This window comes from Malus domestica, chromosome 14, assembly GCF_042453785.1.
Source record: "Malus domestica chromosome 14, GDT2T_hap1".
Classification (NCBI taxonomy): domain Eukaryota; kingdom Viridiplantae; phylum Streptophyta; class Magnoliopsida; order Rosales; family Rosaceae; genus Malus; species Malus domestica.
The window spans coordinates 25,727,629-25,743,532 of record NC_091674.1 but is presented as its reverse complement, the minus strand read 5'-3'; the positions used below and the strand labels follow the sequence as shown (position 1 = coordinate 25,743,532).

Genomic DNA, 15,904 nt, shown 5'->3' with positions numbered 1-15,904 from the left:
CCATGTGGCCACCAACGGTAACATTCTATCGTCTGCATCGCGGGCCCCAGGCTTCTGAAATGTTGTCGGGACGCGCCCTCATGCGAGTGTGTTGTGCACGCGCCTGACGCAAAAATAATAAAATAGTGGCTGACGCCACCCTTACGTCAGCATTGCATCACTTGGCCCTCGGGCTCTCGAGCCATCGATTCAAGCTGGGCTTCTCACTCGGCCCCCCCTGCCTGCCCAATTGCCCTCTAGGCTGGAGCTTGTAGATCTGGCTATTGGGTTGGTGACGTTGCTGGTCCATCAGGCTAATTGTTCTGGTGGAGTTGCTCTTAAGTCTTAATACATCCATGTATCAGCTAGAGCTATCAATTAAAATATGGCATGTATATTTAATTATTTAGTTGGTTGTCCTAGGTGACATGTAAGAAAAAATATTGGAAAGATTAAGGCCCTTCAATTTGAGCGGATAGAGTCTATAAGTAAAGGGATAAATTGGCCACTTTACAAAAGTTTAGGTCTTTAATTTATCAAAAAATTAAGGAAATTTTAACGAACAACTCATAGTACTATTCACTTTAACGAAAAATTATATTTTTACACTAAAAAGTCAATTATAATACTATTCACTTTATCTTTTATTTTGTCATTTTCGTTAAAACTTAAAATTTTCCATTCATTTTCATTAATTTTCCTAAAAATTAATTTAGAGGGTCAATTCAACTAAAGTGTTAGTTCGAAATGTCATATGACAGTTTCCTCTGCCCACTTAACTACAACATGAGCTCGTTTGAAAATATATTTGAAATGACTGAAAATGTTTTTATAATGTTTTTTTTTTTTTGTGATTTTTTTTTCTAAATTCACTTATATTTTTACTAACGATTAATTTAAAAAACACTTTATGTCATTTTGAGGCAATATTCAACACTCCCCTCTGTCTCCTCTCGCTCTCTTTTCACACCCCCGCGCCTTCACGTTCTTAAAAACTTGATCTTTAGGCTCTCTCCCTTCCCATGATTCCATTTGCAGAACAAGACTGAAAGCACCGTGGCCCTCAGAGATTAATAAATCCCCAAATCCCATTTATTTAATCTCTATGACGGGGACCATGGAATTTCAATCAAACTAGTATATGTTTGCAGCACTCTAGTTATCACTTGGGGACGTGCTTTTGCTAAGCTTCTGGTTTTGCCTTCTGAGGGATATTTTCTCACTTCCCCATAAAAAATTTCCAAGAAAAAAAAATAGCACTTTGGGCATTGAGCTTTTGCTGTCACAATCTCCTCTCTGGTAGGACATGTGGGGTTCCATGCTTTTGCCTCCTCCAAGGACATGTAAGTACTTCCATCTCCCTCCTGTGAGTTTTATGAGCTTTGGGATGCTGCTTTCCCCTTTGTGTCAGCTTATCCACTCACACAGAATCAATGAATGCATTAGCTTCTGAAAAAGTGCTTTTTGGCTTTTGGGTTTCTGATATTGTGTGATAATGTTGGGCTTTGATGTTGGATTGTTGGGTTGTGTAGAAAGATGGAATCTGGGAGTAGGTTTTACTCAGCTGATGAGTTCAGACTGGATGCCAAATGGCTGATTGATCCTAAGCATCTCTTTGTTGGGCCAAGAATTGGTGAGGGAGCTCATGCCAAAGTCTATGAGGGCAAGTAAGTTGTACAGCTTCACCCTCACTTCACTTTCAATCTTTTGATTTTTCGAGTTTTCGATTTCTGCACTTGAATTCTTTGGTCTGCACTGGAGACCTTGTGTGTCTTGATTTGTTGCCAATGGCATTTCTGCGGTTCGCCTTTTCGCTTCAGCTGATAGTAATGTTGTTTAGATTTGCAAGTTTTTGGCTCATCTTGTTTAGATTAGATGAACTACAATTGCTTTCTTGTGGCGATTATCAATACATTTTCTTGTTTTGCATTCTCAACTGTATTTTGGGTTTTGCTGAAAATTTAATCTGGTTTAATGGTTAGATTCAAATTTTGATAAGATCCCGGAAATGGTTAGGTTTTCTGTGAATTGTTGTTCTGTAGAAGTATCTGTTGAGTTTGGCTTGACGGCGAAAAATGAGTTTCTTAAGTGATTAGATTGCAGCTTGCAAGTAATTACGGTTCAATTTGGAGATTTGTTGTGCTGCAGTTATCTCACTTCTTTTGATTTCGGCCTTTTGGATTCGAATCAGATACAAAAACCAGACTGTTGCAATTAAAGTTGTTCATAGAGGAGAAACTCCAGAGGAGATTATCAAGAAAGAAGGACGGTTTGCCAGAGAGGTTGTAATGTTGTCGAGAGTTCAACATAAAAATTTAGTGAAGGTTCGATTTAATTGCCCTCATTTAGTTGTTAAGTCATCGGTGACTGTTGACAATAGTTAGACTGTGCAGTCATGAATGCCAAATTTTTATGTAGTACTTGGATCTAACGGAGGACATGACTCAGAACCGAGCGCATTGGCGTTCTAGGATTCATATAGCCGACCCCACTTAGTGGGAAAAGGCTTTGTTGTTGTTGTTGTTGTTGTTGTTGATATCTGATAATTAATAAGGTTCGCTGCCTCTCAACAGTTTATTGGTGCCTGCAAGGAGCCAGTAATGGTGATAGTTACTGAGCTTTTATTAGGTGGTACATTGCGTAAATATTGTCTAAACATGCGGCCAAGGTGCTTGGACATACGCGTTGCTGTTGGTTTCGCACTAGATATTGCTCGTGCGATGGAGTGCTTGCACTCTCATGGGATCATACACCGTGATTTGAAGCCTGGTAACTTTCCAGATCCCGTTTTAACTGCTCTGAATTTGATAAGTGAGAGTACTTAGATTCACAAACTGTTTCGGAACTGGATTGCGTATTCCACAACTTCTCTAATAATGTCTAACAAACTCTGATGGCTCCCGATGTCGTATTTATTTTCTGTAGTCAATATCTTGTGAGTTTTGTCTGCAATAACTGCTCAATCACCCAGCTTTCTTTTGGTATTCCATTTTTGTATAAATTCTGCGTATCTAACTCCATGATCACGTCGAATCCTTATGAAAATGAATCCAGAACAAAATCGCGCTAAAGCTAGGGCGTCACCCGTAAGTGGCGCGCTGTGTGGCCTGAGCACAGTGATAAGTGAGCAAGGGTCGCTGCATCTCCATCGGCACCCGGATGCAGTGTTAAATGAGCAAGGGGGCCATAGAAACTTCTTTTCGAACGACTCCACTCAAAGTTGTTTGGGAGCATATGCTCCTATCAATTTTACCCGGGACACACAAAAGAAGTACTTTGATCCTATTAGACGGGGGAGGGTGAAGAAGCTAGGACAGAAGGGTAGAGTTCAAGAGAGCAAAATGCGTTTAGGAACGTGGAATATAGGAACCTTAACGGGAAAATCTATGGAAATAGTGGAAGTTATGGTGAGGAGAAGGATAAATATTATGTGCCTACAAGAAACTAAGTGGGTTGGTAGTAAGGCAAAGGATCTAGAAAACTCAGGGTTTAAACTTTGGTATTCGGGCACAAATAGAACGAGAAACGGTGTTGGCATCATCGTGGACAAGACCTTGGTACAAGATGTTGTAGATGTCAAGAGGGTAGGAGATAGAATCATGGCAATCAAGATTGTAATAGGACAAGAACTTATCAATGTGATTAGTGCGTACGCACCTCAAGTAGGGTTGGATACGAGTTCGAAGGAGAAATTTTGGGAAGATCTTGGAGACTTGGTGCAAGGAATTGCTCAGACGGAGAAGTTATTTATAGGAGGAGATTTAAATGGACACGTGGGCAGGGAGACAGGCAACTATGGAGGTTTTCATGGTGGCCATGGTTTTGGGGAGAGAAACGAGGATGGGGAAGCTATCTTGGATTTTGCAATGGCATATGATCTCTTCTTAGCCAACACCTTCTTTAAGAAGAGAGAAGAACATGTGATCACCTACAAGAGTGGGTCGTCAAAAACACAAATAGATTTTCTTCTAATGAGGAAAGGGGATCGTATAACTTGTAAGGATTGCAAAGTTATACCAGGAGAGAGCGTGGCTAATCAACATCGCTTGTTGGTGATGGATGTACATATCAAAAGAGTAAGACAAAAGAACAAGACTTGGAAGTGCCCAAGGACTAGATGGTGGAATCTAAAAGAAGAAAAACAAGTCATTTTCAAAGAGAAGGTAATCACCCAATGTGTGTGGGATAGAGAGGGGGAAGCTAGCCAAATGTGGGATTCCATGGCTAGTTGTATCCGAAAAGTAGCAAAAGAGGTATTAGGAGAGTCCAAGGGCTTTGCCCCACACCAAAAGGAATCTTGGTGGTGGAATGAGGAGGTACAAACAAAGGTGAAGGCTAAGAAGGAATGTTGTAAAGCCTTATACAAGGAGAGGACCGATGAAAATGGTGAAAAGTATAGAAAAGCGAAGCAAGAGGCGAAAAAAACTGTCAGAGAAGCTAAGTTAGCGGCCTACGACGATATGTATAAACGACTAGATACCAAAGAAGGAGAGTTGGATATCTATAAACTATCTAGAGCAAGGGAAAAGAAGACAAGGGATCTAAACCAAGTGAGGTGCATCAAGGATGAGGATGGAAAGGTTCTTGCTACAGAGAACGCGGTTAAAGACAGATGGAGAGGTTATTTTCATAATCTTTTCAATGAAGGACATGAAATGAGCGATTCTTTAGGGGAGTTGAGTAACTCAGAAGAGTGTAGAAACTACTCTTTTTATCGTCGAATCCGGAAGGAAGAAGTGGTTGTAGCTTTGAAGAAGATGAAGCATAAAAAAGCAATAGGCCCAGACAATATACCAATCGAAGTGTGGAAACTTTTGGGAGAGACAGGTATAACATGGCTCACTGACCTTTTCAATAGGATTTTGAAAACGAAGAAGATGCCAAATGAGTGGCGAACGAGCACTTTGGTGCCTATCTACAAGAACAAGGGCGACGTACAAAATTGCATGAACTATAGGGGTATTAAGCTAATGAGTCATACAATGAAGCTCTGGGAGAGAGTCATTGAGCATAGATTGAGGCAAGAGACACGGGTTTCGGACAACCAATTCGGGTTCATGCCAGGGCGCTCAACCATGGAGGCAATCTATCTCTTACGAAGATTGATGGAAAGATATAGAGATGGGAAAAAGGATTTACACATGGTCTTTATAGATTTGGAAAAAGCGTATGATAGGGTCCCAAGAGACATTCTTTGGAGGATTTTAGAGAAGAAAGGAGTACGAGTAGCATATATCCAAGCTATAAAGGATATGTATGAAGGAGCAAAGACTGCCGTAAGAACTCATGAAGGACAAACCGAAAGCTTCCCCATAACTGTAGGATTACATCAAGGCTCATCCTTAAGTCCTTACCTTTTTGCGTTGGTAATGGATGAGTTAACAGGACATATTCAAGATGATATTCCTTGGTGTATGCTTTTCGCAGACGATATAGTGTTGATAGATGAAACTCAGGAAGGGGTAAATGCAAAGCTTAACCTTTGGAGAGAAGTGTTGGAATCTAAAGGTCTTCGCCTAAGCCGATCAAAGACAGAATATATGGAGTGCAAGTTCAGTGCAAATGGAGGCCAAAACGAGTTAGGGGTGAGGATCGGAGATCAAGAAATACCAAAAAGCGACCGTTTTCGTTACCTAGGATCTATCTTGCAAAAGAACGGAGAATTAGATGGAGATCTCAACCATAGAATACAAGCTGGATGGATGAAGTGGAAGAGTGCATCCGGTGTGTTGTGTGACCGCCGTATGCCATTGAAGCTCAAGGGAAAATTTTATAGGACGGCAATAAGGCCGGCGATGCTGTATGGCACAGAATGTTGGGCGGTGAAACATCAACACGTACACAAAATGGGTGTAGCGGAGATGAGGATGCTTCGTTGGATGTGTGGGCACACGAGAAAGGATAAGATTAGGAATGAGGATATCCGGGGTAAAGTAGGAGTAGCCGAAATTGAAGGAAAGATGAGAGAAAATCGGTTACGGTGGTTTGGACATGTGCAAAGAAGGCCTACTGACGCTCCGATTAGAAGATGCGACTATGGGACAGAGGTTCAGGGCCGAAGGGGTAGAGGAAGACCTAGGAAAACTTTGGAAGAGACTCTAAGAAAAGACTTAGAGTACTTGGATCTAACGGAGGACATGACACAGGATCGAGCACAATGGCGTTCTAAGATTCATATAGCCGATCCCACTCAGTGACTTGGATTTTCCAAGTCTCCAATCGAGAAGTTTTCCTCACTCGGGAAATTAAGGGAACACTACCCCAACCTACATGCTCCACTCAGAAAGCTTCAACATACAAGCTTCAACAAAAGAAAATTCAAAGAACTTAGCGAAGAAGGCTTTGGTGTATTTAACACAATACGTTGAAATGAAGGAAAGCTTATTTATTGATATCCCCGATCAGCTACAAATATGTACATATACATGAGTCAAAATAAACACACAAGACGGAGCCTTCACAAAGGTTGCTTAGGAGAAGTCTCAGCAGTCGGTAGAGCCCCAGAAAGAGAAGGCACCGGAGGGGGATCATTTGGAGCCTCAGTACTGGACAGAACCCTAGAAGGAGGAGGCATCAGAGGTTGATCATTCGGAGCTTCATTACGCGGTACAGCCCCAGAAGACGAAGGCAATAAATGCCTTTGGAACAAACCCACAAATCTCTGATGATCAAGTAAAACCTGACCATCAGTTTCCTTCATCTGGTCAAGCTTCCTCTTCATGTTTGTAGCATAGTCATGTGCGAGCCGGTGCAACTGTTTATTCTCATGCTTGAGCCCTCTAATCTCCTGTTTGAGACTCATCACTTCAGCCGCCAAGGATTCAACTTGGCGGGTTCGAGCAAATAGGCGTTGGGCCATATTAGACACAGAACCTGCACACTGAACACTGAGAGCCAACGAATCCTTAACAGCTAACTCATCAGACCGTTTGGAAAGTAGTCTGTTATCTTTGGGAGTGAGAAGGTTCCTGGCCACCACCGCAGCGGTCATATCATTCTTCATCACGGAATCCCCAACGGTAAGAGGACCAGTAGGGGAGACGAAGGATGGGCGCCATATGTTGTCTGGAGAAGGCGGGGCTGCCTCTTCAACAAGGTTCAAGTCAAAACGACGGTCGGAGGGGCCAGACATTTTCAAAGGTGTTGAAGAGAGAAGAGGTCGGACAAATCAAGATCTTAGAAGTGCAAGAATGAAGCTTCTACTGGTGGAGATTCAAGTGTGCTTTGGAACTTAATGTCAGCCTCTATAAAAATCTGCACTCGACGGAGCTTCGGAAATCGAAGAGGCGCCTGCTCAGAAATCGAAGAGGCGTTTGCTTTCTCAAAAGCTGGGCTGCTTAGAGATCACGAGGGTTGATCTCAGAAATCGAAGAGGCGTTTGCTTTCTCAAAAGTTGGGCTTCTCAAAGACCACGAAGGCCGATCTCAGAAATCGAAGAGGCGCTCGCTTTCTCAAAAGCTGGGCTCCCCAGAGACCACGAGGGCCGATCTCAGAAATCGAAGAGGCACCTACTTTTCCAGCCTTGTCAGCACCCGTCACACGCACACTCAGCTTTGCAGAAATTATGGGCATTCTGTCGAAGACTTCTGGGGAAGTAGAAAACACATGAATCTTACTGTTCAATCACCCACTTCCCACACGCAACAATAGCTCATGGGTACCACAGATAACTTTGCCAAAGTTCTCTGCCAAAGTTGAGCACGTGAAGCTTGCAGCTCCCACTACATCGCTCTGACCAAGAAGGGTAAAAGAATAGCAAAGAAACAGCACTAACAAAGTTTAGACCCATAAATTTTGAAGGTCTAGCTACCATATTATTACCCACAAGGGTAAAGGAACAGTACTATTGCTGGATAATTGGAAAGTCCCTGTGTGTCAACCTCTGTGCTTCGTGGCAAGGTAGACTAGCAAACATGCCCAACCTTTACTCACATTCGAGAAAACACTCCCAATAAGATTGCTTGCTCCAAAATCGAAGAGGCACCTTCCTCCGAATCTCGAGAGCCAGACTCCCAACATGACTACTTTCTTAAAAATCGAAGAGAGGGTAAAGGAACAGTACCATTGCTGGATAATTGGAAAGTCCCTGTGTGTCAACCTCTGTGCTTCGTGGCAAGGTAGACTAGCAAACATGCCCAACCTTTACTCACATTCGAGAAAACACTTCCAACAAGATTGCTTGCTCCAAAATCGAAGAGGCACCGCCCTCCGAATCTCGAGAGCCAGACTCCCAACGTGATTACTTTCTCAAAAATCGAAGAGACACTGCTCCCCGAATCCTCGAGAGCCTGACCCCCAGCATGATTGCTTTCTCAAAAATCGATGAGGCATCGTTCTCCGAATCAATCGAAGAGGCGCTCGCTTTCTCAAAAGCTGGGCTGCTCAGAGACCACGAGGGCCGATCTCAGAAATCGAAGAGGCACCTACTTTTCTAGCCTTGTCAGCACCTGTCACACGCACACTCAGCTTTGCAGAAATTATGGGCATTCTGTCGAAGACTTCTGGTGAAGTAGAAAGCACATGAATCTTACTGTTCAATCACCCACTTCCCACACGCAACAATAGCTCATGGGTACCACAGATAACTTTGCCAAAGTTCTCTGCCAAAGTTGAGCACGTGAAGCTTGCAGCTCCCACTACATCGCTCTGACCAAGAAAGGTAAAAGAATAGCAAAGAAACAGCACTAACAAAGTTTAGACACATAAATTTTGAAGGTCTAGCTACCATATTATTACCCACAAGGGTAAAGGAACAGTACCACTGCTGGATAATTGGAAAGTCCCTGTGTGTCAACCTCTGTGCTTCGTGGCAAGGTAGACTAGCAAACATGCCCAACCTTTACTCACTTTCGAGAAAACACTCCCAACAAGATTGCTTGCTCCAAAATCGAAGAGGCACCGTCCTCCGAATCTCGAGAGCCAGACTCCCAACATGACTACTTTCTCAAAAGCGAAGAGAGGGTAAAGGAACAGTACCATTGCTGGATAATTGGAAAGTCTCTGTGTGTCAACCTTTGTGCTTCGTGGCAAGGTAGACTAGCAAACATGCCCAACCTTTACTCACATTCGAGACAACACTCCCAACAGGATTGCTTGCTCCAAAATCGAAGAGGCACCGCCCTCCGAATCTCGAGAGCCAGACTCCCAACATGATTACTTCCTCAAAAATCGAAGAGACACTGCTCTACGAATCTCAAGAGCCAGACCCCCAGCATGATTGCTTTCTCAAAAATCGAAAAGGCATCGTTCTCCGAATCTTGAGAGCCAGATACCACAGACCACTTTTTCAAAGTGCTCTGACTGAGTTAAAACATGTGAAACTGGCAGCTCCCACTACCGTGCTATGACCAAGCAGGGTAAAGGAATAGCATTACTACTTGTTGTTAGGGAGACTCCTATATATGTCGACCTCCATCCCCAACGGACAGGCAGACCTGCAAAAATGCTCAACCTTTCATCATATCTGAGAGGGCACTCCCAACGAAGCCTTTCGAAATATTCAGCTTTCTTTCCCCCCGATAATACCTCTGCAAACAAGCTATACTAGAGCAAGAATATCTCATATCATCAGGGTTAAAAGCAAGAGTATCCCATATCATGCTTTTTCCCTGTCTTTTCCTTTGGCCTTGTTTTTACCTGCAAGACAAGGAGAAAGAGAGCAATCAGTCAGCACTTGGATCAAGCTTCCAGCCAGGAACTGACTGCCTGGAACCCCTTACCTGATTACTTACCTGGCATTGCTCTCGAGTACTCATCTTCAACATCTTATGTTTCCAGGGAAGATTCCGCATCTGCTTGAGGAACAGATAGGGCAAGTGCGAAGGATACAAGGAAGCATGTGGAGACAAGCGTAACAGCACACGTGCCGATACACCCATTACTCTGTCAAAAGCAAAAGTATCCCATATCAGCAGGGTGGAACGTACTCTAGATTTGATGGACTTGTTTTGACCCTCAAATTCTTCAGTCGGCCTTATACTCTGGAGGAAACCAGAAAACCCTCCAGCTCAGTTCAAGAATAAGCTTGTGGAAAGTTACTTCTTCAAAAGCAAAAGTATCTCATATCATCTCTTCTCATTTTTCTTCTCTTTATCCTTCATGCTGCTGCAAGATGGGGAGAAGGTGAACAATCAGTCGGAGCTCTGATTGCTTACCTTGTCTGTCACCTCTTTCAGCAGACCCCCTAGCTCGGCGACTTGGGGGACTCCTACTACATGGTTTGTATCGCGCTTGACCAAGCCTGAGACTACAAGTAAGCTTCAAGTGAAATTGATACATTACCTTGTGCATCTCCACCAGTTAAAGATACCACCCCTGGATGGAGGAAGAGTACTTCCAGAGAAGATGCCACATCTACCTATGAGACAGATAAGGCAAGTCAAGACGACACCACACTCCGATACTTAGAAGTTTCGTGATTACGAGATCATTCTCCCACAATATTTCCTAATGTCATTTGTACTAAATCATTCACTTGTACTCACTAAAGGAGAGCTTGAACCTATGTACTTGTGTAAACCCTTCACAATTAATGAGAACTCTTCTATTCCGTGGACGTAGCCAATCTGGGTGAACCACGTACATCTTGTGTTTGCTTTCCTATCTCTATCCATTTATATACTTATCCACACTAATGACCGGAGCAATCTAGCGAAGATCACAAAAAGCGACCGTTTTCGCTACCTAGGATCTATCTTGCAAGAGAACGGAGAATTAGATGGAGATCTCAACCATAGAATACGAGCTGGATGGATGAAGTGTAAGAGTGCATCCGGCGTGTTGTGTGACCGTCGTAGGCCACTGAAGCTCAAGGGAAAATTTTATAGGACGGCAATAAGGCCAGCGATGTTGTATGGCACAGAATGTTGGGCGGTGAAGCATCAACACGTACACAAAATGGGTGTAGCGGAGATGAGGATGCTTCGTGGGATGTGTGGGCACACGAGAAATGATAAGATTGGGAATGAGGATATCCGAGGTAAAGTAGGAGTAGCCGAAATTGTAGGAAAGATGAGAGAAAATCGGCTCCGATGATTTGGACATGTGCAAAGAAGGCCGACTGACGCTCCGGTTCGAAGATGTGACTACGGGACAGAGGTTCAGGGCCAAAGGGGTAGAGGAAGACCTAGGAAAACTTTGGAAGAGACTCTAAGAAAAGACTTAGAGTACTTGGATCTAACGGAGGACATGACACAAAACCGAGCGCAATGGCGTTCTAGGATTCATATAGCCGACCCCACTTAGTGGGAAAAGGCTTTGTTGTTGTTGTTGTTGTTGTTGTAGAGAACTTGCTCTTGACTGCAGACCACAAAACAGTTAAATTAGCGGATTTTGGGTTGGCAAGAGAGGAGTCATTAACAGAGATGATGACTGCAGAAACCGGGACATACCGTTGGATGGCTCCAGAGGTACTACTGCCCTACTTCCCCCTCTTTCTCATGAACCATCACACTCACTAATACCTGCTTATTCGAGTCGATATTTCTTATGTTTGGGCAGCTGTACAGTACTGTTACATTAAGGCAGGGAGAGGGAAAGCATTACAACCACAAAGTGGATGCGTATAGCTTCGCGATTGTTTTGTGGGAACTCTTGCACAACAAATTGCCTTTCGAAGGCATGTCAAATCTCCAAGCAGCCTATGCAGCTGCCTTTAAAGTAAACATATCTTCCTCGTCGATATATTTTCCAGTGTCAATCATTAATTACGTTAGTTTTTTCTCCAATGTGCTTGCGGTGCTGCTAAATTTTCCAGATGATTTATTCGATACTTTTCGTTTCAGAATGTGAGGCCTAGTTCTGAAAACATCCCAGAGGAGTTGAACATCATCCTAACTTCATGCTGGCAGGAGGACCCAAACGCCCGGCCTAATTTCAGCCAAATAATTCAAATGCTACTAGATTTTCTTTACACCATATCTCCTCCTAAACCTGCCATTCCGCCACGGATATTCACTGAGAACAGAGTCCTGCCGCCAGAGTCTCCTGGTACGAGCGCCTTGATGTCAGCGCGTGAAGGCTCGGGGGAGACGCCCAAATTAGGAGAAATGGAAGACAAGCCAAAAGGTTTTTTCTTCTGCTTTAACCAGTGTTATTGAGTAGTTGAAGAGAATGTCCATAACCTCCGTCCTTCGGGTCGTAAACACTAGAATCTGGTTCGATTAAGTACATTTCGTTAACATGGTACATGTTTAAGCTGATCAGTGTCGAATTTCATCAAGTTCAATTGTCAGATGAACACACCAATCTGTATCTGTCCAATATTCTGCTGGATTATGTCAATGTGTAGGATCTTAACCCCGATTTGATAATCTTGATCATCTAGCAGCTAATACTTTCGAGTACGGTTTCTTTGTGATGCTTGCTGGATAAGAAATCCAACTTAAATTCTTCATCGAAAGCGGCTTCCATTTGCTCGGAAATTCTAAGCCGTTAACTTCACGAAAACGATTCAAACCTTGGATTAATGCCAACAGCATGTGTAAAAGCAACTGTTATGTTTCCGTAGATTCATCTGCGTGAGTTATTACTCACTGTTTTCGTGTAAAATTGCAACTGTTGAGAGCATTCACATAAAGGAAAATTTAACCAGAACGAATTTCCGTCAGCCCGAACATCTCGCCAGTCACGCCGTTGAAGCGCCGGCAGAATCAAGTCAGATCAATATTGAACACCCCCCTTTGAAATGATGGAAGCGATTCCTATCCCTGACAATAATTTCTCTGTTAAATACCTTCGATATCATCTTCGTTGCGTTGTGACAGTCCGTACAAACTCTTAAGATTTTTTTATGTTCAAAGTGCAGTTCTGGGAGCTGTTATGATCGAACCAAACGCCATGGCCAGCTTCTCGCTGTGGTGGGATACCGAAGCTTCCTTATCGTCGTCCTCTGCATCTAGTCTTCCATCTGCTGTGTTTGGCACGTAACCAGCTTCTTTAATCCATTTCGTCATGTCGTGAGTTGCATTGTAAACCTCCTCCGAGTGTGGAGTGTGGACATGCATTGTCTTCAGCGAAGAACCTCAGTCCTGCCTACCGATGCATAAATGTTTGAGAGCAGAATGTAATCCCTGCTATGAGGGGTCTCGAATCTCGTTATGCGTTTCAACGATTCCTCACCAATTTCGACATTCTTCTGTGTTCTGCATGAAGCCATCAATGTCCTCCAAACCACAACATTTGGTTGGATAGGCATATTCTTGATGAACTGATATGCCTCTTCAATCAAACCAGCTCGACCCAAGATATCAACCATAGAACCATAGTGCTCTATCCTCGGTTCAATTCCGAAATCTCTACTCATGCGGGTAAAAAGATTTCGACCCTCATCAACCAGACCTGCGTGGCCACAGGCAGAAGGAACGGCAATGAAAGTCACATAATTTGGCTTGATATTCTTCTCCTGCATCAATTGGAAGTATTCAAGCGCTCTCATGCCCTGTCCATTACTAGCAAGACCTTGAATTAGCACTGTCCAAGAGATAAGGTTTACCAAAGGCATCCTGTTAAATACTTCAATTGAACTATCAACGCACCCACATTTTGCATAGAAATCTATTAGTGTAGTTCCAAGGGTAACTGTGAGCTTCATTTTCTTCTTCATTATATAAAACTCAACCCATTTTCCAGTTTCCAAAGCTCCGAGGACAGCACAGGACGAAAGCACACTGACCAAGGTCACCTCATTGGGATCCACATTTGCCTTCTGCATGTCATGAAACAGACCAAGCGCCTCCCTGCACCTATCTGCTTGGCTATAACCTGAAATCATGGCACTCCACGCAACATTATATCTTCGATCCATTCGATCAAATAATTGTCTTGCAGTATCTACCTGACCACATTTTGCATACATATCAACCAGAGAAGTGACTAATACAATGTTACCCTTCAGCCCATTTGCTTCTATATACTCACCAATCCACTCTCCCAGCTCCAAATTGGCCAGTCTCCCACATGCTGTCAAAACACTAATCAAAGTAACCTCATCAAACCCAAAACCCAATTTTAACATTTCAACGAATAGCGTCATGACATCTCCCCAACATTCGATCTTCAAGTAGCCTGCCACCATCGAATTCCACGCCATTCGAGCCCTTTCGGGCAATCCATCAAACACCCGGCGGGCAACATCGAGCTCCCCACAACTTGCTTACATACGTATCATAGTGTTCTCAATGAACCCATTTGTCTTAAACCCACATTTCACAATGTGGGAATGGATCTGTTCTCCTTCCCTCAATGCTCTTAGTCTTGAACAAGCTTTCAGTGACGTGAACTCATCAGGTTCAACAGAGTTTTCGCGCATGTTCTTGAACAAAAGAATGGCCTCCAGAGGAGAATGCTGGTATATGAGGCTCCTTATCATGATGTTGTAGGCCAACGAATCGGGTTCGTCGACATTGTGAAAAATGGAGAGAGCATAGTCCATGGCCTTGGGGAGAAGAATGGAGGCGGATTCCAGGATGTTTTCGGTGATGGCGGGGTTGAGGAGGAGGCGGGTTTTGATGAGGTGGGCATGCACCTGGTTGAGGTCTCCGGTGGTTCTGCATTGCTGAAGAATTAGGGTTTTGGGATTGTGTGGAAACTGGGGGATGGTAGTTACGACAGTTGTGGGTTTGGCGGGAGAGATGGGAAGGGTTGCTAGTGCCATTTTGTTCACTTTTGGGTTCTTTTTTAATGTCTTAAGCACACCGTCTTAAAAATTCTTGCCTAACGCTGCCTAGGCGCTAGCCGGTTAGCCACTGCTTCGATTAGTCTATAGGTGTTTGAAAATTAAGAAAGTACGCCTAAACCTGCTTAGGTGTTCGCTTAGCCCACTTAAGTGCCCGCCTAGCCGACTTAAACCTACCTAGCCACCCGACTAGTTCGTGACTCTCATTTAGACAGAAAATTGATAGCGTTCATTTTGCAATATGTTCTAATACTTTATAATTTGTATGCAATTTCTGTAGAATTCTAAGTACACACAGTTTCTGAATATGCTTCAATTGTATTGAATAATCATAAGATTACACTGGTGCTGTAGTATATATAGGCAATGTGCCAATTACATTTATACCCTTGACTACTATATCAATTTACACACCCGACTAGTTCGTGACTCTCACTTAGACAGAAAATTGATAGCGTTCATTTTGCAATATGTTCTAATACTTTATAATTTGTATGCAATTTCTGTAGAATTCTAAGTACACACAGTTTCTGAATATGCTTCAATTGTATTGAATAATCATAAGATTACACTGGTGCTGTAGTATATATAGGCAATGTGCCAATTACATTTATACCCTTGACTACTATATCAATTTACACAAGCATTATAACAAACATTATAACAAACATTATAACAAACATCTAACTAACTTTACTTGACTCTTTACACCCCCTCAAGTTGAACTTGGATGCATCCATAGGTCCAAGAGAAAGTTTGGATTGCAAGTATAAGAACCTGGATTTAGACAAAGATTTAGTATGAATATCAGCTAGTTGGTCCTGAGTGCACACATATTAGACCTTGAGAAGATTAGCTAACACCAACTCTCAGATATAATGGTAATCAAGTTCAACATGCTTGGTTTAAGCATGAAAAACTGGATTAGAAGCAAGTGAAATTGCAGAAATATTGTCACACCAGAGATGAGGAACATGAGGAAGATGGAGACCAATATCCTTGAACACTTTACAGATCCATGTTAATTCAGCTGCTGTGTGAGCTAATGATCTGTATTCTGCTTCGGTGGAGGACCGAGCAACCGTTGGTTGCTTCTTAGCACTCCAGCTAATGAGATTTGACCCTAGAAATATGCAATAACCACTAGTAGATCTCTATCAAATATACATCCAGCCCAATCAGCGTCAGAGTAAGCACTGAGATAGATAACACCTTTCTTGAACCACAAACCATGAATCACTGTGCCTTTGA

The 15,904-nt window shown here is 43.0% G+C and overlaps 1 protein-coding gene and 1 pseudogene across 1 annotated transcript; one reads left to right on the top strand and one right to left on the bottom strand.

The window, feature by feature from the left end:
- The first annotated feature begins 884 nt into the window (after nt 1–884).
- On the top strand, nt 885–12,311 carry LOC103415190 (serine/threonine-protein kinase STY13-like). Its single transcript, XM_029092978.2, has 7 exons — nt 885–1,322; nt 1,512–1,646; nt 2,171–2,303; nt 2,553–2,748; nt 11,263–11,387; nt 11,479–11,637; nt 11,763–12,311. The coding sequence occupies exons 2-7, from the start codon at nt 1,516–1,518 to the stop codon at nt 12,075–12,077; spliced, it is 1,059 nt and encodes a 352-aa protein (XP_028948811.1). The 5' UTR covers nt 885–1,322; nt 1,512–1,515; the 3' UTR covers nt 12,078–12,311.
- Nucleotides 12,079–14,632, bottom strand: LOC114821102 (pentatricopeptide repeat-containing protein At2g22410, mitochondrial-like; annotated as a pseudogene).
- Between the last annotated feature and the right edge of the window lie 1,272 nt (nt 14,633–15,904).

What these genes read in the sequence shown, in the direction of transcription:
- LOC103415190 (XM_029092978.2), top strand. Translation starts at nt 1,516, where the DNA reads ATGGAATCTGGGAGTAGGTTTTACTCAGCTGATGAGTTCAGACTGGAT. An exon ending in ACACCGTGATTTGAAGCCTG is followed by an intron (nt 2,749 to 11,262) that starts GTAACTTTCCAG and finishes TTGTTGTTGTAG; the next exon opens with AGAACTTGCTCTTGACTGCA. An exon ending in CCTATGCAGCTGCCTTTAAA is followed by an intron (nt 11,638 to 11,762) that starts GTAAACATATCT and finishes TTTTCGTTTCAG; the next exon opens with AATGTGAGGCCTAGTTCTGA.